The sequence below is a fragment of the Anser anser genome (assembly GCF_964211835.1).
Source record: "Anser anser genome assembly, chromosome: 3".
NCBI lineage: Eukaryota > Metazoa > Chordata > Aves > Anseriformes > Anatidae > Anser > Anser anser.
The window spans coordinates 78,400,704-78,421,870 of record NC_139722.1 but is presented as its reverse complement, the minus strand read 5'-3'; the positions used below and the strand labels follow the sequence as shown (position 1 = coordinate 78,421,870).

Here is a 21,167-nt window from a genome sequence, read left to right as displayed (position 1 = left end):
TTTTTTTTTTTACACATGAAACAAAACAAAGATTGTATCAGTCCTGACAAGGAAAGTATCTAACACTTGTTTTGCTTGTTAAGCTAAGATGTTTTTATCTTTTCCTTTTGTTGCTCCAGTCCACAGCAAAGGTAACATGCTCTCAAACACTTTTAACACAAAACCAAAACAGACAAAAAGACAAAACTGTATTCTGGTAAAGCCATGTCTATAATGTTAAAATTCAGTGCAAATCAGTCACTGTGCATATGCAATGAGAAACAGAGGACTGGTCCTATATTTTCTCCCTCAGAAACCAAGCTTCAGACGGGAGCTGGTCCATGTTCACATCTCATCTTTACATGGTATTGGAACAGAGCCAGGGTCTACACTTAACCCTGGAGCATAACAGCAATCCTAGGTTTACTATTTAGGATTTAATCAAATAGTTTCCATGATTTGCAACGATTCCAAGGAAATCTCTGCATAGTTTTGAATTAGTGGGGAGACATCTCTTCGTCTGCTTTGGAAGCACGAGGAATGCAGACAGAACCATCCCACTCTGGAAGTGGCATTTAGAGCACAATGGAGGAGCAAAATGGCACAAATGGAAGCCTGAGCTGATGCTGGCAAATGACCTCCATGTCACATGCCACCAAATTCCCTGGTTGTAGTCACCATGCAGAGTTGGGGATGGGGGTGAAGTATTGACGTGACAACCAGAAAGAAGAACCTGGCTGGCTATAAAAACAGACTTTTTGTAGGAATGATAATGTCCTTGGAATCTGTGAGTGCCCTCAATAATATTGCCAGTCTAGGTGCTTAAATAACAGCATGCTATTAAATAATGGCAGGCTAGACCCAGCTTAGCACATGTTGGCCTTTGTGAACAATTGCTGAACTAGCATCCGTCTGAGCGAGGGCTTTGTCTTGAAAAGTAAGACGGAAGGGGGAAGGGGAATGCAAGTGAGATCTGCTTGGGGGACATCAGTAGCTCAGCACAGTAAATATTAAGAAGACCCTCACTCATCAGGAAGAGGTAAGTTCAGGCAGATCTATTCACCACCTCTCAGCACTACTATGCAGACGATTATTTCAGACTTTAAAGACCAGATTCTGCTAGCCTCACCACACAACTCCCATTAATCTTTGGTAGAGACATTGCAGTAGAGCCTGGACTCTAGAAAACAATACTGAATAACACACTGGTTGACTAACTCCTTTGAGTATAGTAGCAATTTGTTTTAATCAGGTAATTTAATTCTCTGAATCATTTATGTGCTATTTACTTCTAAAGCTGTTCTCGCCTCAGAACAATCTGTCTTTCTTACTTGCATGGAGCTCAGCTGTGTTTTTGTGTCACATAATGTTCCCCAAGTATCACAGCCACCGTCATGAGCTGCACCTCATGAGAAATCCCAATATCATGCTCAACGTCACCATAGGCTTGCCAGCCAACGTAATGTTATATGTTTAAAGGGATAGCAATGCTAAATTCACTCAGAATTTGGATCTTTATGTAACAAGTCATTTTCCTTAATTCAAATTACTAGACCAGTGGCAATGGGACTCTGGAATTCACTGAGTTCAAAGTTTTCTGGGAAAAACTGAAGAAATGGATAGTAGGTGACATTATGCATTCTATTTGGTTCTCCATTTTACTAGCTATTCCTTGTGTAATTTATTATGTATATGCAGACAAAAATAGAGACAGGAGTGTTTACAAGCCACAAATTTTTACTTAAAACAAAAGTTTTAAAAGTGTGGGGGCTTGTTTTGGATCTTCAAAGACATTCTTAGCTTTCCATGATGCTAAACCTTAATGGTTTTCTGGAAATAACAGATTTTTGTAAGGAAATCAACTACGTTTGGGACAAAGAATGTAATGGACATTAACAAGGAAGCCAATAAACATGAAACTTAAGGAGTTTCTGTTACTGTTGTACAGAAGAAGAAATGATGATTCATGACTAGTAGGAAATAATCATTTCATAAGTCACTGCATTGCCATTATCGATCTCTCAGTAGACAACAGTACTGAAGTCTGGGAAAGTTGATTCTAATTTTAAACACATTTCCCTGCCACTGTATATGGCAGTAAAAATAAGCAGACTTTCAGAATCAGGGCACAGACTGAATATTCAAATAAAGACATCGTAATTGTTTCCTCATGGTCATTAATAGTTTTTTTCTGAATTCATGCTTCACCCAAGCATTTAAAACATGCAGTTCTCTGTTTCTTGTCTATCCCATCAGAAATGACATATACTTTTTCTGGATCCTAATGTCATATCTCTTTTATCAAAAGATGCATTGTTTTTTAACAAGGAGACTTGAGAAATCCTTGTCTTCTTTAAGAAGATTTGCACATACATCTGATGGAAAAATTTAAGCTGGACGTGGCAACAGTTCAATTTAACCCATATTCCAAGGGCGAATCATGTTTGTCATCTCATTAAAATAAAGGAATTTAACTCCAGTTTAATAATTATTTAATATTTAGGTCAAAATTCAAACCAGTTGTACCAGTCCTCTCAGCTACACAATGAATGTTTAGATCTTTTATACCTAAAAGGAAATGAGTAAGGGACAATCTTGACTTCATCTTACACAATTTTTTCTAGCCTTCAGGATCATATAGAAAAACTTGAAAAGAGATTAAGAGAATGCCTCGGGAGAGAGAAGCTAGAAGAAAAATAAAAATATATCCTTCCCAAATAAAATTACTTTTTAAAAAATCATGGATTTTTTTATGAAGAGAAACTCATTATATCTGAAAGACTGGGTTTGGCAGTACTTGTTTGAATTTCACAGCAGCCTATTCATATGACAGAGAACTGGGACCCAAATTGCTCCTCAGTTACAAAATCAGAATGGATCTAGACCATGGATCTTGTCAGCTTTTTAAAGTGCTTTGTGCCACGCTGTTAGAGATAACCACCTTGCTTTTGTGTGCCATATCTGTGCTCCTTTCATGTGGAAATACTGAACTTTCCATCTGCTCTTTTCATAACAGAATATCTTTCTTCAGTTTGACTCCGATAAATCCGGCTCCATGTCCTCCTATGAGCTTCGCAGTGCTCTCAAAGCTGCAGGTAAGACAAGCACTACATTTTATTTGGGGAAACTTGTTGGGCAGGTCTGCTGTAGGCAAAGAGGTCTGCAAGCAATTACACCATCTGGGTGCCCTCTAACTGGGAGGAGGGCTATGCCGCAGAGAGGACCTTAGGAGCTAGAGGGCAAATTGAAAGGACTTCTGGCAAAGCCTCTTTCCAAAGGTGCACAGAGGTGTAGATAGGACCAGGCTTCCCTTTGGTTAAAGCACTTTCTCAGCCAACCTTAGATTTCTTTGTGCCCACAAGGGTTTGAAGCAGCATGGCCAATCTGGGGCTGGGAGCAGCCAGTGAGGAGCTGATGGGAGAAGAGGCTTGCTCAGTCGTCCTGGTGGGGCTCACCATTCCAAAGCAGAGCGCTCCAGGGAGGATCCTTGGGCCATGGCACTTCCAAGTAGAAGTGGCAACAGTGATTTCTGTTCCTTAGGCTGTCTTGAAGAGGAAGTGGGATATTTTTACGAATTACTTTTGGGAGTGTGTCTGTGTGGGCTGCCACTGGCCCTTTCACCTAATTATCTCAACACATGCAGGGTTAGACCCTAAAAGAAAACACTTCAGAGCCCATGTCCACTTGAGGGCTTGAGGAGCTGCAGGTAACCTGTTTGTTACAAAGAGTAATCAGTGGGTTTCTCTTTCATCACAAAGTATTTTTATTAAAGCACGTAGTTTTGCAGAAATCCGTTCAAATTTCAAGGAGTCTCTCATATGCAGTGACCGCAAAATTTGTGGTTCAGATTTACTTACTCATTCCAAGCTTAAAAAACTTTGCAGTCAGATCACTTTCTGTGTGGATGCGTGCCATAGCGCATCCTCCCATTAACTGATTTTCAAGATTAGTTAGTAGAGATTTGCAGATTCCATCCTGGCCTATGAGGCTGCTCAGTTTTCCTGTGTGTGTGTGTTTTGGAAGGATATCAACTCAACAACTACCTGTTGCAGCTGATTGTCCTGCGATACTCTGATGAACAGTTCCAGATTGAATTTGATGATTTTCTGAACTGCTTGATTCGCTTAGAGAATGCAAGTCGTGAGTATCTTCTTCCTCCAGAATTTCTTCCCCTTTGGAAAAAAAAAAAAAATATATATATATATATACACCCATTTTCTGCTGTCACCAAGTATATTGCATAACATCTGAGATCAGGTGTGTAGATTGAATGGCTAACAGAAAGGAACTGTGTTTAGCATTTGTTTTTAGAATAGCTTTTCCCCTGTAAAATGAAAAATGTTCTGTTGCTGATGGAATATTTCCCCATGTGAATAAAGCCTGCTTCAAAAACTCCACCATGATGCAGAAGGCATGTGAAGAATGTTGGCAAGGTCCTTGTTGTAGACTTTCTTGTGGCTCACCCATCACAGCAATGGTGCCCAGCCAGCTTGTAGCCAAGTCTCACTTGTAAAAAAGTGGAGCTGTTGTGTGTCCTATTGGGTCTAGCCCCTAGACTCCCCAGTGCTCACACTCACTATTACCACTTCCCTCAATTCCTGCTGAATTGGCTGAAGATATGGTTCCCTTGTATCCCTTACGGTCCCCATCAAGGCACCCTAGGGTCAGTTCATTTGCACGCAGGGTCTCCCTTATTCCAGAGCAGAAGTAGTAGAGACAGGTAAAATGGCTGGATAAATGCTGAAGTGATCATCAGTGTGGCTCCAACCTCAAATCAAATTCAACTCAACTTGATGAAAGTCACAATCAACTTTCCTGTGTGATATATATATATATTTTTTTTTTCTCTTTATTTCCCGGTTCAGTCTGGGGCAATAGAAGTGTTAAACTACTGAGAGAGAAAAGTTCAGTCAAATATATAAAGAGATGCAAATTGCTTGGCTTCATTTCAAAGCATCCAAATCTTAGTGTTTAGACACCCGCTTCCAGTTGAGTCCTGAAGATAGACTTGCACAAAGGCCTGAAGTCAGCAAGACTTTTCCTCCTGCATGTTCATTTTTCAGAGTAGCTACCACCTCTGAGCAACCCTAAGCGACCAGCCGTTGTGCCAGGCCCTTCCTTTCATAGGCACAGCCACCTATCGTTGTGGGATGGGGAGCTTATATATGAATACGAATGAGGTGTATTTATAGCTCCTGTGTCCTGTTTTTCATTTCAGGAGTATTCCAGGCACTGAGTGTGAAAAATAAGGAGTTCATTAACCTGAATATAGGAGAGGTATGAGCACTGCTTTATAAACACTAGCAAAATTACGGGGCTTCTCTACAGCTTTTTCCTCACATTAGAACTGGGATATTTCTGTGTGACACCAGGTGAAATCCATGTCCATGAGAGCACAGAGGGCATCTGCCATAGATGTCAGCAGTGCAGATTTTACAGTGCACACACTGATTACATCTTCTCCTTGCTATTTCCTTCCTCGCCCTGTTGCATGCTGACAGCTTCCCATCCCCCTTTCTGGCTTCTCTGCTTTTTCCTTCCTCGGGTGCCAGCTCGCTGTGGGGAAAAGGGGAGGCAGCCAGCCTGGGACGGGGAGGTCTTTCACTCTCACATCGGCTTCTCCTGTGCATGTCCATCCTCTGCTTCTCAGCATGAGTTTGTTACTTTCTTGTGTTCTCTTTGTCTCCCTGTTACACATGTGGGCTGTGTCTCATTTTATACTTACCCAAAGTCTCCTGGGGCAAAGCACAATGAATTCTCTGGCACAGTGAATGTGGGAGCTGATGTGGACTGTGGGGATGCAAATGAAGGGCCTGAATTATTTATTGTAAATTTGATCTTTCTTCTGATATTAGTTCATTAACCTGGCAATGAACATTTGAAGAAGTTTGACTTGGATGTCAGGAGTTTCCTGGGACATCGTTACCATGACTGCTACCCTGACAACTGTGGTCCCCTTCTGATGTAGACTTAACCAGAGCTTTTGTGTGGAGGAAGACGTGTACTGTCCACCCTTTCTGGTCTCCAGCCCTGTTGTGTTCAGGAGCTCCACAGTCAGATCACATTTTGTTTTTAATTTTGATAAAACCTGCTAATGGATTTGTTACTGGAACAGGTATTTGGATGGGGCACACATGTTTCTCAAGTGGACTGAAATTAATGCCCCTAAGTTAACACAGTCTTTTATAAAATAAGATTGCATTTAGTTTCAGCACAGTACAGCCTACAATGATTAAAAATGTTTATTGCTGCTTGGTTACAAATTACTGTAAGGTGCTTTTAAAAATACAAGGTTGTGTAAAACTGTTCAATTTGGAATTTATTTTGAGGCATGCTGTGTGGCTACATAACAAGTCTCTTGTCACAGCCACATCAATTTCAGTCTGCTAGACTACGAACAAAGGAAGACTAGGGAATGTATGGATGAAAATCCATCCTTGAATATTTGTAACAAAGGTCCCTAGTCCAGGTTTCCTTAGAAAGATGTTTAAGCTAAGATCTGATGTTCATCACAGATTTAATTGAGGGGAAGATTGTTACATCTCACCTCCCCTCAGTCCTTCCTCTGCTATCAACCTGTCCAAAGTGTGCCCCTTGAGCCTAAGCCTGCAGAGTTGCACACAGCTTGCCTGCACCTTCAGAGAAACACGTGGCTCTGGAGACAGTGAGCTCTTGCATGGGGCTAGCCTTCCCTCACAGAGTCAGGGCTTGTATCCCATACCAACCATGCCTTTAGAAGAGCAACTATAATCATTTTAGGTGAACTACATTGGTAAGGCCTTGATCTCTGCAGCTATTGCTGTTTTGCATTTGTCTCTTGTATTGTATTATTCATGTGACATTGATAGTCAGCGCTGACTTAAAAAATAACAGTAATAGCAGCCAGGAACTTAAGAAGTCTTCACTGGATTTGTTTCTATGTTTATCTTCATAACTTGTGTCTATTTTATAATGAATCAACTGTCTCAATTTGTTTTCTAAAACTTTTCTTGCAGTGAAACAGATGGCCCTTCTTAGAAGAGCTTTGCATTCCCTACTGTCCAGGATCACTGAGGCAGACAGGGTTTTATTTTCTCTAGATTTAGACCTAACAAGCAATTCTGGAATGAAAATCAAACCGTAGTAAAGATTAAATTCAAAGAACAACAACAACAACAAAAAAAAAAACACACAAGGATCACGATGTTTAAAATGCCCATTTCTTTTCCCTAACAATTACAATCTTATAGCTATATAGAAAATGCTCTGGAGCTAACTGGAAGCTGAGAGAAAGCTAATGCAGTATTTCATGAACTGAGGTACTCAGTCCCATCAGGTGTATTGATTTTCAGATGTGATGGTTGTATGCCCTTTCAACAGCACTGGAGGCAGCTGTCCAAGTTTGTGAAAGTTTGCATTAAAATCCAGACCATTCTATAACTATTTGGACACATACTTCAGAGTGAATTCATAGATTATTATCTGTTTCACTGCGTAAGCTTGAATGTTGATATAAATTTGTTGTAATATATTTTCTTTCTGTAATGATACCCACAAGGTATGCAGAAGAAAAGAGACATCTCCATGCCTGGCACCTCCAGTGTAGCTTTCTGTGTCTCCACAGAGAGTTGGGGATGCCTTGGAGAAATCTGGTTTGATATAAGCAACGGGGAGCAAGTAAAAATCTCTGCATTGAAGAGAAAATTCATGCATTTAAGAAAAAAACACCCCTAAGTGTTTTCTTCCCACTCAGAGCAGTCTCCTGCTGACTGTATGCCAGGGAATCTGAGAGTTAACGTGCAAATCCTTTACAAATTAGAGTAAGACCCAGCTTCAAAAGGAAAAAGTAATCTTAGGAATAAGTGCATCTGAAGATGGAGGATTATATAATGCCCTGTAAGTTTTTTTATTATTATTATTATACTGTTTGTGTGAGCAAATGAGTAGGTGAGTGAGAGATGTTTGACTTCACAGACCCATCAGAACATGGTAGCCCTTCTCAGCGCTGTGCCCATTAGATGCTTGAGCAGGAGGGCAACCTGGTGCCCAGAATCAGGGATCTGGGCATTCCAATTTTCTTTTCTTTTAATCAAGAATCTTGAGTTTAAAGCCAGACCTTGCTGCCTTCTCTGACATGAGATGTGGATGCATTTGGTTTTGTACAAGAGCTGGGGCTAATCACTTAGGGTGGTCTGAAAGCCATGAGAGCTGTATGTTCCCTATTGTGCACACAGATCTTGTCAGTGAGTACTGGCTCATGCTGTGAGCCCTGCCTCTCTGCTAATGGCTACATTAATGGGGAACATGAGATGCATTTTTCATAATTATGTTACTGGGGGAAAAATCACTTAGCTACAGGGTTGCAATTTGAGCATGCTCTTCCACTCTCTCCCAGAACCAAAAATGCCTCTCTAAAACCTGCTGCTGAAACCTCAGGCCAGATGTTGTCTGGGATCAGCAATGGAGAGTCTTTGGCAGTGACACCTCCCTCAGAAAAATCGCATTTCTGTCATAGCCCTATTTTAATCCCCACGAGACTTAACGCTGGTCCCCAAACACCTGATGTGTCAACACAGTGGGTGCCTGAGGCATTACAAGGGCCAGGAGGTGGGGGAGAGAAAAAAAGTGAAGCGCGGTCATACTGCTGGCAAAGCCTCCTTCTTGTAGTGTTGTGGCATCAGGCAGGAGAGATGCTTGAAATGATGAGGCTGTTCTCCCAATTTATAGCAGTTGTGGTTGCTTCCCTTCATCAAAATTAAATATTTGTGAAGAGATAGCCGAGTTATCTAAATCATTTTCATTTCAGCTGCATCATCTCCCTGCCTCTCCCTGGAAATACTTGAGTCTTTGTGCTTTTCAGCTAATGGCAGCGCATCTTTTGGAAGCACATCAGAGTGCTGAGGGTAGTTTATAACGTCCCCAGTTATGTCTGGAACTTCAATATTTTTAAAATAAATTACAAATACTTGCTGATTGAGGTAAACTAAAGCTGTCAACTGTCGCAAACAACTATCTTTTGCACGTCAGCCACTTGTGAGGGCAAGTGTGTTATAAACTGCCCTCCCAACAACTCCAATTTTCATCCTTTGCCCTTTGTGTGGCCCTCGAAGGGAGGTCTGTGCCGCTGAGGAGGACTCGGCCTCCTGGGTCAAGAGAGAAAGCCTGGGCCCCTCCTGGAGTGTTAGACACCACAGAGGGAGACAGGGCAGACTGGCCACAGGCACCAGTCCCCTTCCTTCCCATTCTTCTGGCCCACTGAACGTACAGCCACGGCTCCCTGTCACCATTTTGTCTTTGTATTTATTTAAAATGTACAAAAGCAAGATGTGGGGGTGGGGACAGGGCGGGGACAGGGACAGGGCTCCCAGTCATGGCCACACTGCCTGGCAGATGGCCCCGCGGGACACGGCCCTGCCACTGCCCTGTCGGGGAGGGCACCGCCAGCGTTTTGTGACAATTTTATCCAGTTGCTAAGCAGCTGGGGACACAAATACAGTGGAAACAGACTGCCCAGAGGGAAAACTGCTGCATTGTTCTGGAGGGCGCCAGGCCTCCTCTCCCCTCCTGGCTCGCTGGGGGTCCCGGCTGAGCTCCCTTCTCAGCCGGGGGGCACAGGCCTGGTTCCCCCGGCCCCTCCAGCTGCGGCCTTGCCCATTAAGCTGCAGCCATGCCGGAGAGCAGAGCCGTGCCCAGCTCCACGGCCTGGCACTGGGCACCCAGCCTGGAGATGGAGCAGCTGGGATGCAGTCTCTGCTCCTCTTGATGGCTAAGCCTGGGCAGCAGCCACATTGCACTGCAGCCCCCGTGGCCATCCTGCAGCCTGCCAGGGCAGGCAGCTCAGCGGCTGCTCCAGCTTGAAAACAGATTATCTGGTGCTGCAGAGGATGGATTTATCATGACTGATCCCATCCGTTTCCTAGAGGGCGTGATGAGTGACCGAAATAGAAATGGGGTCAGCAATTAACAGGGTAGCTCTCAGTCACTGTCACCATATGTTATGATGAATGTCTGGTTTGCATATTTACCTGATAAATAACTTACTGGAAGTTTTAACAGGACACGGTTCAAGCAGAAGGGAGACAGAAGTGGTCTGGGTACCTGAGAAATGAAGGGGCCGTTGTACAGAAACTGCTGTCCCTGCAGATTTCTCCTCCAATATGAAAACGTGCATAAGTATTCCTCCCGTTTCAGTGAGGGCTTTTTATGGCACTGGAGAGAGGCAAGTGGGTGGGTAGCAACAGCGACGCTCTCAGCTCAGCTTCGTGCCCCACTAGGCTCAGCTGAAGTGCCTGACTTTATCCCTAACAAGGACGTCATATACGCTATCTTTTTTTGAACTGGGGAAGGCAGACATTTGGGCACAAGAAGCAGAGGTTGAGAAGTGCCTTTATGAGTGCACTGCAATGGCAGTGACCCAAGCCATGTCCTGCGCTGATGCCAAAATCCCTGTTAAGGCCAGGAGTTCTGGGACATCTTTAGCACCACAATGGCTGTTTCAGTTTCTGAACCTTTTAGCAAGCCCAACTTTCTCTACAGCGAAGGGTAACATCTCTCCAGGAGAACCCACTGCGCTCTTTGAGACACATGTTGTTCCTTCCAGGGGCAGGAAACCTCAAGCTTGCCGAAGCACTTTTCTGAGCCAACAAGAGCTACAGTAAGAAATTTTGATTGAAAACAGGTTCATGGCTGGCTGTCCAGCTGAAAAGGAGTAACGGTGCAGTTTGCAAAAGCTCTGGGGGAAAGATGTGCATTCAAGGTGATGAAAAAAACATGGGCACCGGGTTTGGTTTGGCAGGGAAAGCCAGCAAGGGGCCGGGAAGTGATGGCTCCCTCAGCAGCCTGCACCGTGGCCCACACACATTTCATTTCAAGCATCTGAAGAGCAGAGGCCTGTTCTGCAGAGGGCTCTTGTACTGACGTCAAGGAGTGATTTACAGGGTAAGCTCTTCTGGGAAGGCAAGTCTGTCCATATGCAGGTATTTAAATCCCCATGTTGGCCCCATGAGTCTGAGAATTTGGCCAGTTCCTTGGGAAGAAAGACAATGGTCAATGTCTGACCTTGTTCTCTTCCAGGCACATCCTAGAGGGCAGCTGTCTAACTTTTGCATTGCCTTAAAGCAGATGCCTCTTTGGTAGTAAAGAAGACTCTTGTCGTGCAAAAGAGTGCTGGGGGAGCAGGGAAGGAAGAGAAAGGGAGAAAAAGTAGGGGCAGCGTGAGCGGTCTTCAACGCTTCAACATAATTATGAAAGTCTATTGCTTTTAGCCTTAAGAAAACAAATTCCTGTGGGTGACCACCAAATCTGCAGGCCAACATGGCAAAACTTCAGACACAGGAAACGCATGAGCACCCTTCACACCCTCTCCTCCTTCCTGTATCCTGCAGCTCGTCCTGCTGGCACTGACCTCCCTGCAGAATCGTGTCCCACCACTGCTTCTCTGACAGCTCCGTGGCAGAGCTAGCACTTGGCACTCTGAGATCCCCATTCGCCTGGGTTGGTGCACCCCAGGTTCATTCTCCTGCAAGGTTTTTCTTTTTAAGAAACAAGGTGTCCCTTAAGTGACAACCCATTGGAAGAGCAGCTTTACTGCTGGGATGCAGCAACCTGTGTCCATGGGTCCTGGGCATGGTCCCATGCTCCTGAGCAACCTGCTTGAGCAGGGGGGTGGACCAGATGATCTCCAGAAGTCCCTTCCAGCCTCATTCATTCTGTGACATGGCCAGCTTTTACTCCAGCCACCCCAGTGAGGATGGCTTGGCTGAGGGACCAGGTGTCTGGGGGGGTACTGGCTGGACCACTCTGCTGTGGGCAGACACAGGGGTGTATTCAGAAGACCCCGCATCACAGGGACAATACATGTGCTTAAGGCAACTGTGTCTTAAGGCAAATGTCCCTTATTTCCCTCCATAGACTAGAGCAAATTTCTCCAGCGAGGTGCCATTATCACCCAACACCTGGACCTAGGACATCCCAGAAGGCACCAGACAAGTGCCGGTGTCACTAGATTTTGTGTTCTCCAAAAAGCTTCAGGTCCAGAGGTTGTATGAGAAAGTGGGAATTCTACTGTAAGGTTTGGTTTTTATGGCAACAGATAAAATCTAGAAAATGGTATTTGAGCAGGTTAAATATTCAGAAACTAGAATACAAACAAATATCAACCCTATTTTATTACTTTTTGAAGTTCAGACCATGTTGATAATTTTAGTGGCCTTAACTCATGACTCATGAATGCTTTGATGTGTTGTTACTGCTCCCAGTATAAAATAACCCTGTGCTGGCTTTGTTTACAGGCAGGGATTTCCTTCCCTAATAAATGTTTGAAAGTGTTCTGACAATTAAGTCTCCAGAGCTGTTAATTTTGTAGTTTCCCTGATTACTAACAACCAGCTCTTTAAAAACATTAACACTAAGCGGCCACAGGAGCGGGAATTAGTGATTTAAAGACTTTTGGAGATGTAACATTAGTTTTATAATGCTGCAGTTCTGCGCTAAGCAGAACCACGTTCCTCCCTGCAGTCTTGTTGCCCCTGTGCATCGCTCAGATGCACAAAGCAGAGAAGTGGCACACCACCATTTCAGATGCATATTAATATATACATCAACTTACATTTATATACATTAAAAAAAAATCTGTAACATAAATAATATATATAAATTTATTGTACATACATGTAGGCCAGTCTTCAGCAATAAAAGTAAAAGTCTTCAGCAATAGCCCCCAGCAGGGAGGTGGCCAGTCCCTACGCTGACTGACAGCCAACTTTTGACTCACCACATGTGGATTGTCCGGTTTTAAAACTAGCTGGGAAAAGGCTACCAAAAAAAAAAAAAAGCCCAAGTTTGTTCTGCAGAAGCAATTGCCTGCAGTCTCAGCTTCACTCAAAACTCAGTTTAAAATTCAGCACTTGTTTGAAGGCCAGCTTTAGGCTAAGCAGCCTCGATTTAGACAATTTATCAAGGTAAGTTGCAACTCAAGAGGTCTTCCAGTGCTCCCGGGGCTAACATTGGAGGTGCCAGCTGTGCTGTGGCTGGAGATTGTGTTGGCACTGCACGGTGCCCTTCCCCTGTTCCCTGTCACACCAGGGTGAGCCAGGCACTGAGAGATGCACAAACCCAGCTCCCCAAGCTCTGTCATGTGTGACAAACCCTCTGGTGAAACTGGGGCTTTGCTGGAGTCTGTTGCTTCCAGTGATGTCGGGAGGATGGGGATTTTGCAGCATCCATGCCCAGCTTGGGACAGGACAGCCACAAGCAGATGCTTAGTGGTGGAAGTGTGGCTCCAGGATCCCAAGGGGATCTGCCCTGCAGGCTGCCTGGGAGACTGCAAAACTGCACGTCAGAAGGACATCCCCAGCTCCACGTCTGGCCCTGGGGCTGAAGCTCTGAGGTTGCTTTGTACATTGGATCTGCTGTGTGCCCAGCTTCTCCCATGGTCCAGGATTTTGCAGGAATTTTGGGGAATTTGCAGGAATCTGTTCAGGAATTTGAATTCCCGTCCCTGTGTAGTACTGTGGCATTTCTGTGCAGGACCCAGCATGAAGCCTGTCAAAGCATGGGGACATTTATTCCGTAGCTAGCCCATGCTTTCAGCTAGTGCTCACAAAGGCGTCTTTCCCATCATCTCAAGTGCCTTACAAATGTCTGTTCCTTGCACTTCCCACCATGAGATCGCTTCCACGTGACTTCAGCTGACGCTTTTTGCTTTTAAGGAGGTTAAGATGATGCTTCGAGCTGTGTGCAGGCATTCAGCCTAGGGGCGAGCATTGCCATTTGATATTAAGATCAGTCAATGGCTTTCATTCAAAGTCTCCAGAGAGGAGTCTCAGTGTAGTTTCTGATATCCAGTGAAAATCTGAAAGAGTTCAGTGTAGAAAACCTCTTTAGAATAATTTCAAAGCTGGAACAAAATGATGTCCTGTTATTATGAAACTTGCAGCTTCATTCACTGGGCTACAATTGATGCAGTACAAAAAGTTGAAAGGGCGTCTTCTTTGGCTCTTAACAGTGAAGAGCTGTGCACCATGAGCAATTTGTAAAAGGAAATACCATAGCCACGGGTCTAGCTGAGGCGGAGAAATGCCACAAGTGGCATGAGCACATAGTCTTTACCATTGCTATTTGCAATCACTTTTGCAAGGAAGTTGCTATTTTGTCTATAACAAACTGAAGCACTGAGCTGATGTACAGGCCCCCACGGCCTTTGTCTCACCGGTCCTCAAAAGATAACAACACCGTTGACAACATAGACACAGGACCTGCATCCCCTCAGGAAATCTCATGAGGGCATCTCGAGGTGGTGTGCGGTATCTGAGGTCACACTAATTTTGCCGTCAGGCAGTGATGCCCCCGCAGCCCCCACAGCCCTCACTGGAGGGCTTCCACCACGGCTGCGGAACTGGAGGAGGTTCTGCTGTCGAAAGGGCCAGCAAAGAGTGGGCTGTGCCACAGCCTGCTCCGAAAACAGTGCGACGGATGGAGCTGGCCCTCAGGGCATCCCTAAAAGGGGAAACGCTGGCAGATCTTCAGGGTTTCGATTTCTGTTAGCAAGAGCTTGCATTTTTCAGCCCCAATTTCTTGAATTTAAAAATATATGTGTATATATCTGAATCCAGTCGACACTTTGTGCCCTTGAGGACTTACAAACACCCTGTCCCCACAACCACCACCAGTGCAGGGTCCTGCTGCCTCTTGCAAGGACTGCGCAAGGAACAAAAACCCACACTAAGCAAAAAGGAGATTGATGCTGGGGAAGCAGTTTTGAAATGAGAACATTTTGTAGGTATCTGGTTGCGAGTGCTGAGGCTGTTGAAGTCAAAAGGGATTTTAACGTGGCAGAAATAACTTGGAGCCTATGAATTTTTGAAGAGCAGAGCTCTGCATAACTCAAAAATCTTTTCCCGCACCTCTCCAGTTACAAGTTATTTATGTGCCGCACACTTTTCCTCTCTTTAATTAGATTGTAATTACTCTGTTTACATTGCTGTGCACGGCGAATACATGTGCACGTCTCGCCTGCTCTCCTGGAGGCGAACCAGCCACTGGGAGCCTTCTCGGATGAGAAAGGACCTCCCCTGGGGCAGGCAAGGGGCCCGGCCTCCCCAGGCCCAGCGCGGGAGGCTGCTTCGTCATGGGCAGGAAGGGCTGGGGCTGGGAAAAATGCGTGGTTTGGGTTTGTGAGGGAAAAATAACCCCACTCTGATATCTTCCTCCCATTCCTCGTGTGCCCAGAAGGCCATGGGTCTGCAGGCCGGGCACCGGCCAGTGCCTTGCTGCTGCAGTGCTGCACCGGCCCTTCCTCCCCACGGTGAAGAGCCTCTAGGAGATCGAACGTGGTTTTACCCACGCCTGGACAGAAGGAGGATGGTGGGGTGGGCACGGCTGTGGCCGGGGGGGGTCTGGAGGCTGGTGGCTTTATGGAAACTGGGATGAACTCCAGTGACGAGAGGACGGAAGGACGCTGCTGGACGTGCAGAGGCTCCCGCGAGATGGACGCGGTGAGGGGAGCACGTCTGAAAGGATAGATGCAATGCATCATGCAATGTGCTTTTTTAATTGGAGATTCCATCATTTCTTCCCTAAGTGTTTCCACTGCCTGGCTAAAAATGGTATCTAAAATTAGCTCCCCCAGATAAAGGCATTTTTGTCATATTTAGTACATTCCTATAAAAACACTGAAAGCCAGCTGTTTGCGCTGGGTTACAGAGACAAATCTGTTTGTAACTATAATGATCTGGCATTGTTATTGCTGGAATTAATAGTTGTTGTTTTTTTTATCTGTCTACATCCTATGCTCATTTTTTCCATACTGAGGTAGTGCCAGAGGAAGCATTATAAGGGCTATATAATTAAAACCAGAAGTGCCTTGCAGTGAACTTAACAGTAAAAGCTAATGGAATTTCTAGCAAAAAGAAATGCCCTGGAGGACTTGCTGGGAAGGAACTAGGAAGGACTCGGTGCTGTTGCTGTTGCAGATTTTAGCTGAATCTGTACAGTTGAAAGGAGTCAAGACTGCAATTTTTCTCATGCCAGTTGAAGTTCTCTGTGAGTGCAGTCACCGACTGCTGGATGCAGTCCGTGAGGCTGGGGGCACCGAGCCAGGACCCACCTTGCCAGTTCCCGGTTCCCACCCCATCCATCAGTGCCAAAACCCCTAAAGCCCAGAAGAGCCCACACAACCCAAATGGACTGCTGTCTGCTAGCAGTGACCTAGACCAGGGGGTGCTGGGCCTGGGAGACAGGTCTTGGTCACCAGAGCACAGCTGTAGGCCTGAGGGACCTGGCTCGGTGACTCTTCGGGCACTGGCTCGCTGTCCTGAGCTTGGGCAAGTTCCTGCCATGCAGGGAGCTGGGGGGGGGCAAACCCTTGCTGAGTGGTGCCACTTGTGTCAGTGACAAGGGGCTACAGGGCTCCTTCTTTGTTCGTGCAAGACATAAAAAGCTTCACGTGCTCCCAGCCAGGACTGGATTTGAACTGGCTGGTGGAAAGACTGTACAGGAGCACACTTTGCTCTTTACCAAGATTGTTCTTAGTCATCTCTGCTCCTGAAACGTTACTGGTGATATCTCAGTGGCCAGGAGCTTGCCTTGCAGGACTTCGACACCATCAGATGAGCTGATATCAAGTTTAGCCTGCTGACCCAACGCTTGGGTCCAGGCTGGTGGTATAGATGTGGTACAACTTAACCAAGAACTCGGCACTCAACATGGTTTGATCTGTGAGGAAATACATGGGGGTCTGTGTGAAATTTAACGTCAGGTGTGCCTCAGGGAAAGCAAGCACGTGATACCCTGCTAATAAGTCACTGCACGACTGTCAGTGACAGCAAGACCATTCCCTTGGTGAGACGAGAGCCAGAGCAGACAAACCAGAGGACACACAATAAAAAACACTCCTGTGCTGGCAGGGCAGCGGGCCAAGAGCCTCTCATTGCCCTGTAGGATTGCTGTGACTTTGGCCAGATGCAGTTTGTGGGGCCAGCTGAGCGTGCCTCAGGCTGCGGGTGAAGGGCTTTGCTGAAGGGCTCGGGGGCAGCTGCGAGGCCCGGCAGCAGCTCACCTAGGTGGGCAGGAGCTCGGTTCCTCCAGGGGCTCTGGATCGCCAGCAGCAGCTCAGTTTCTCCAGAATCCAGGATGGAGTAGTGAAAATAAGCTCTAATTAGTGGCCACAAGTATTTGCTGTCATTCTCTGCTCCAGAGGAACTGGGCTGCAGCCAAGTGAGAGTGGAAGCCAAAGGGTTCAGTACAACGCAGAGGCCCAAGCAGCTTCTTAAACATAGGCTTATAGGCACACACCAGAAGTTTCCTTCTTGGCAGATACAAACTGAAAAATGTGGCAAGGAGAGCAGGATGTCCAGTCAGCCCTTTAATAACAAACAGCTGTAATAAAATCCGGGCTTCCTGCAAGTGAAAATAAATTTTGCCACCAAGTTAACTGTAGCCAATGCTTCAGCTTGTGTAGCTGGGAAATGTCATGGTGGAGAGGAGAAAAGTGGTGAATTTTCTACTCCTATTTGAACTTTGCTCCTTCTTCTCTCATCTTTCTTTCTTATCTCTCGTTCGTGACGATGTTGTGTGCCACTGCACCTTTCCATAGCAGCTGGCACTTCACAGCAACAACAGCAATCCCTACAAAACACTTTGTGCCTGGCTGATAGGGGAAATTTTCAAAGGCTGCCTTCACTCTGGGTCTTTGACTTCAGAGCACAAACCCAGGAGGCAGATGGCCAGCTTGACTTCAGGGTCACCGGCACTCTTGCCACTTTTGGTAAGAAGGGAAGTCAAGGCTGAGGGCAGGCCCCTGTGTTAACCTCTGGTTGGTTACTGAAATGTTAAGCCATCCAAAAAACACAGACAACTCCCCTCTCCCTCCCCCCCTATTTTTTTTTTCATTCCCTCATTCTTTCTGGAGACAAGCATTAAAGGAAAATTGCAGCATGCTATTTTCGGAGCAGCTACATGTTTTTTGACTCATTGGCATCCCAGTAAAACACTGACCTGCCAAGGGCATTTATCCCTGTATCTCTGCTCCAAAATGAGGTCCAAGTTTCACAGCCATTAGGCAGCAGAGCTGATAAATGCTGCGATTTAGAAGTTGCTTAATGGAATCTTTTGCCCCAGAAGACATTCGGAGTAAAACCTAGAGTGATGCTTAAGGCAAAACAGTAAGCTTTCAAAGCAGTGTGCTGGGCTGGAGGTGAGCAGAGACAGGGCTGCCAGGCTTTCAGCCAAGCTGTCCTAGGAATAATGGGTGGCTGGCCGGCCCGCGGCCTGCTGCCCTAAGAGTGGGTACCCATATTGCGTGGGACACAGGCGCTTGTCCTGGCAAGAAGTTCAGGGTGCTGGTAAGGAGCAGGATGAACTGTGGCCTCTCCCCTGGTGTCTTCATCTTGGACAGAAGGTATGAGGATGGGAAGGACCGATGCCCCTGGGAGGGGATCTTAGGGGACAAAGGGCTGAAGGAGAGGGATGAGGTAACTGTGAGATTTTCTTCTCACAATAAATTTGACCTCAGATCAGCATCAGAGCAATTGGCTGACGGGCAGGGCTCAAAGGGTTGTGGTAAATGGGGCCACATCAGGCTGGCGGATGGTCACTAGTGGGGTCCCTCAAGGCTCCATTTTAGGGCCAGTCCTCTTCAATGTTTTTATCAATGATTTGGATGTAGGACTAGAAGGTGTTTTAAGCAAATTTGCCGACAACACCAAACTTGGAGGAGTTGTAGACTCGGCTGAGGGTGGAAAGGCCTTGCAGAGAGATCTGGACAGACTGGAGAGCTGGGCGATCACCAACCACATGAAGTTTAGCAAAAGCAAGTGCCGGGTCCTGCACCTGGGACAGGGCAACCCTGGCTATACGTACAGGCTGGGCGACGAGACGCTGGGGAGCAGCCCCGGAGAGAGGGATCTGGGGGTTGTGGCTGACAGCAAGCTGAATATGAGCCAGCAGTGTGCCCTGGCAGCCAGGAGGGCCAACCATACCCTGGGATGCATCAAGCACGGCGTTGCTAGTCGGTCGAGGGAAGTGATTGTCCCGCTCTACTCTGCGCTGGTGCGGCCTCACCTCGAGTACTGTGTGCAGTTCTGGGCACCACAGTACAAAAAGGACATTAAACTGTTGGAGAGTGTCCAGAGGAGGGCGACGAAGATGGTGAAGGGCCTAGAGGGGAAGACATACGAGGAGCGGCTGAGGTCACTTGGCCTGTTCAGCCTGGAGAAGAGGAGTCTGAGGGGAGACCTCATCGCAGCCTACAACTTCCTCGCAAGGGGGAGTGGAGGGGCAGGCGCTGACCTATTCTTCACAATCACCAGTGACAGGACCCGCGGGAACGGTGTGAAGCTGAGGCAGGGGAGGTTTAGGCTGGACATCAGGAAGAGGTTCTTCACCGAGAGGGTGGTCGCACACTGGAACAGGCTCCCCAGGGACATAGTCACTGCACCAAACCTGTTGGGAGTTTAAGAAGCCTTTGGACTGTGCACTTAGTCATATGGTCTAAAATTTTGGGTAGACCTGAGCGGTGCCAGGGGTTGGACTTGATGATCCTTATGGGTCCCTTCCAACTTGGGATATTCTATGATTCTATGATCCCTTGGATGCTGTTCAGTGCTGCCAGGGAACTGCAGGATCCAGGCTGCAAACAGATCTCGTAATCATCTCTCACCTCACTCTGACTCCAGAGGGTGCTGCCAAGGCTCCCCTGGTGGTGGGAGGTCAGATGAAGTTCCAGATCCTCTCTATGAACTACATGGTTATATTAAGTACTGAGATGTAAAGCCTACTTGTGAAAACAGGACGATAACAGATTTTCATTGTAAATGTAGAAAGAGTCCTGTTGCAAAAAATCGGGCATGCCAGGCTTACCTGCTCTGTAGAGGCTTTCACTGGCACTAATTCATAAATGTAGGACAGCAAATTCTGGGCTTGTCTCAGATATGCAGTCATAATCCTCTCACTTCTGCTGGGTTTGTACCTCACAGTAACAAGCACATACTGCTACAAGTAGGTCATGAGCAAACTTGGGCAGCGAAGTCCAGGGACCTGTCTGTGAACAACGCCTGCAGAGCTGGGTTTTGCATCTCCCGCGTGTGACTTGCAAGCCCTCTGGGGATGCTGCTGCTGAGCAGTGAACAGGACTCTGCTGCTGGGTGCCGCTTCAGCACCCACAGCGGTGACCTGGAAGCCAGCTCTGCACTGCTTGAAGCAAGCGTGCCATTGGGGTCCTCACCGACCCTCAGCAACTACGGCAGGTCACCAGTAACTAACCTGATCTGCAACCTACTGGTCTCAGGCAGACTGCCACAGCATTTCCTACACTGTCTTTATTCAGTTATGAGACCTGCTGACTCCAATTGCCCAGACAACCCCCAGAGGCTGTGGATTTGCCCTTATTAGAATGGATTTTTAAAAGTTAAGATGGAGCTCAAACAAGGCTGAGGCGAGCTATGTGTAAGCCAGATCCTAAATGCAGTTGGAACACCACCCCTTAATTGGCTGTCCAGTGTCTCCAAACCAAATTCTTCTTCAAATGCCTTTTTAGTTGTTGATAGAAATTTAGCTCAAATATAAAACAAATTGAGCTGCTTTTCAAAATACACTTCTGTAAAAAGTGGAGGTGGGCATGCAGAAAAAGAACCATCCTTGTAGCTAAATGTTTGAGTCTCTTACGCAGCAAGTTCTCAAAGGGTAAGACAGATGGCAGAAAGTGAGGCTACCCGGTGGCCTCTGCCAGCATCTTTTTGTGACGTGCTTTTAAAACCTGTAGGTAACCATCCACTGACAGCATAACTGTGTGAAACAGTCGATGCTATTTTTGGTCATATCCATTAAGTATAGTTTTCAGATTCCTCCTACGGTATTGCTCCAGATACTGATTTGGACTAACTGAAGATACTGGGTTTGTGTGTTAAGTTTAAAGTCCATTATAGTGAAGTTAAAATAAATTACAGTCTTCACAGAAGTCCCAAATCTCCTGTCCCCAGCTGTCACATAAAATGATAAAGCAAAATATTTCCCCAAACAATCTCACTTAGAAGTTTGAAAACCAGCTGCAGTGTAGAGATTTTTTTTTTTCTGATATGAAAAACTCAGTTTCTAAATTCTAGACCAGATTGCTCTTGGCTGCCTCTTAGGGAAATTCAAGCTGTACCAAACAACTCCAATGGCACTGAGGAGAGCAGGGTGTAAGCGACAAAACACAAAGCAGTACAAAAGCC

General features: G+C 46.1%; 1 protein-coding gene across 1 annotated transcript in view; it reads left to right on the top strand.

The window, feature by feature from the left end:
* The window catches only part of CAPN9 (calpain 9), a 28,154-nt gene extending 21,926 nt beyond the window's left edge, over positions 1–6,228 (top strand). The window contains exons 16-20 of the mRNA XM_083831384.1: positions 1,533–1,601; positions 2,996–3,074; positions 4,003–4,119; positions 5,198–5,256; positions 5,835–6,228. Of these exons, the coding sequence (XP_083687510.1) occupies positions 1,533–1,601; positions 2,996–3,074; positions 4,003–4,119; positions 5,198–5,256; positions 5,835–5,861 (351 nt within the window). The 3' untranslated portion in view covers positions 5,862–6,228. The remainder of the gene's footprint in view (positions 1–1,532; positions 1,602–2,995; positions 3,075–4,002; positions 4,120–5,197; positions 5,257–5,834) is intronic.
* The last annotated feature ends 14,939 nt before the right edge of the window (positions 6,229–21,167 follow it).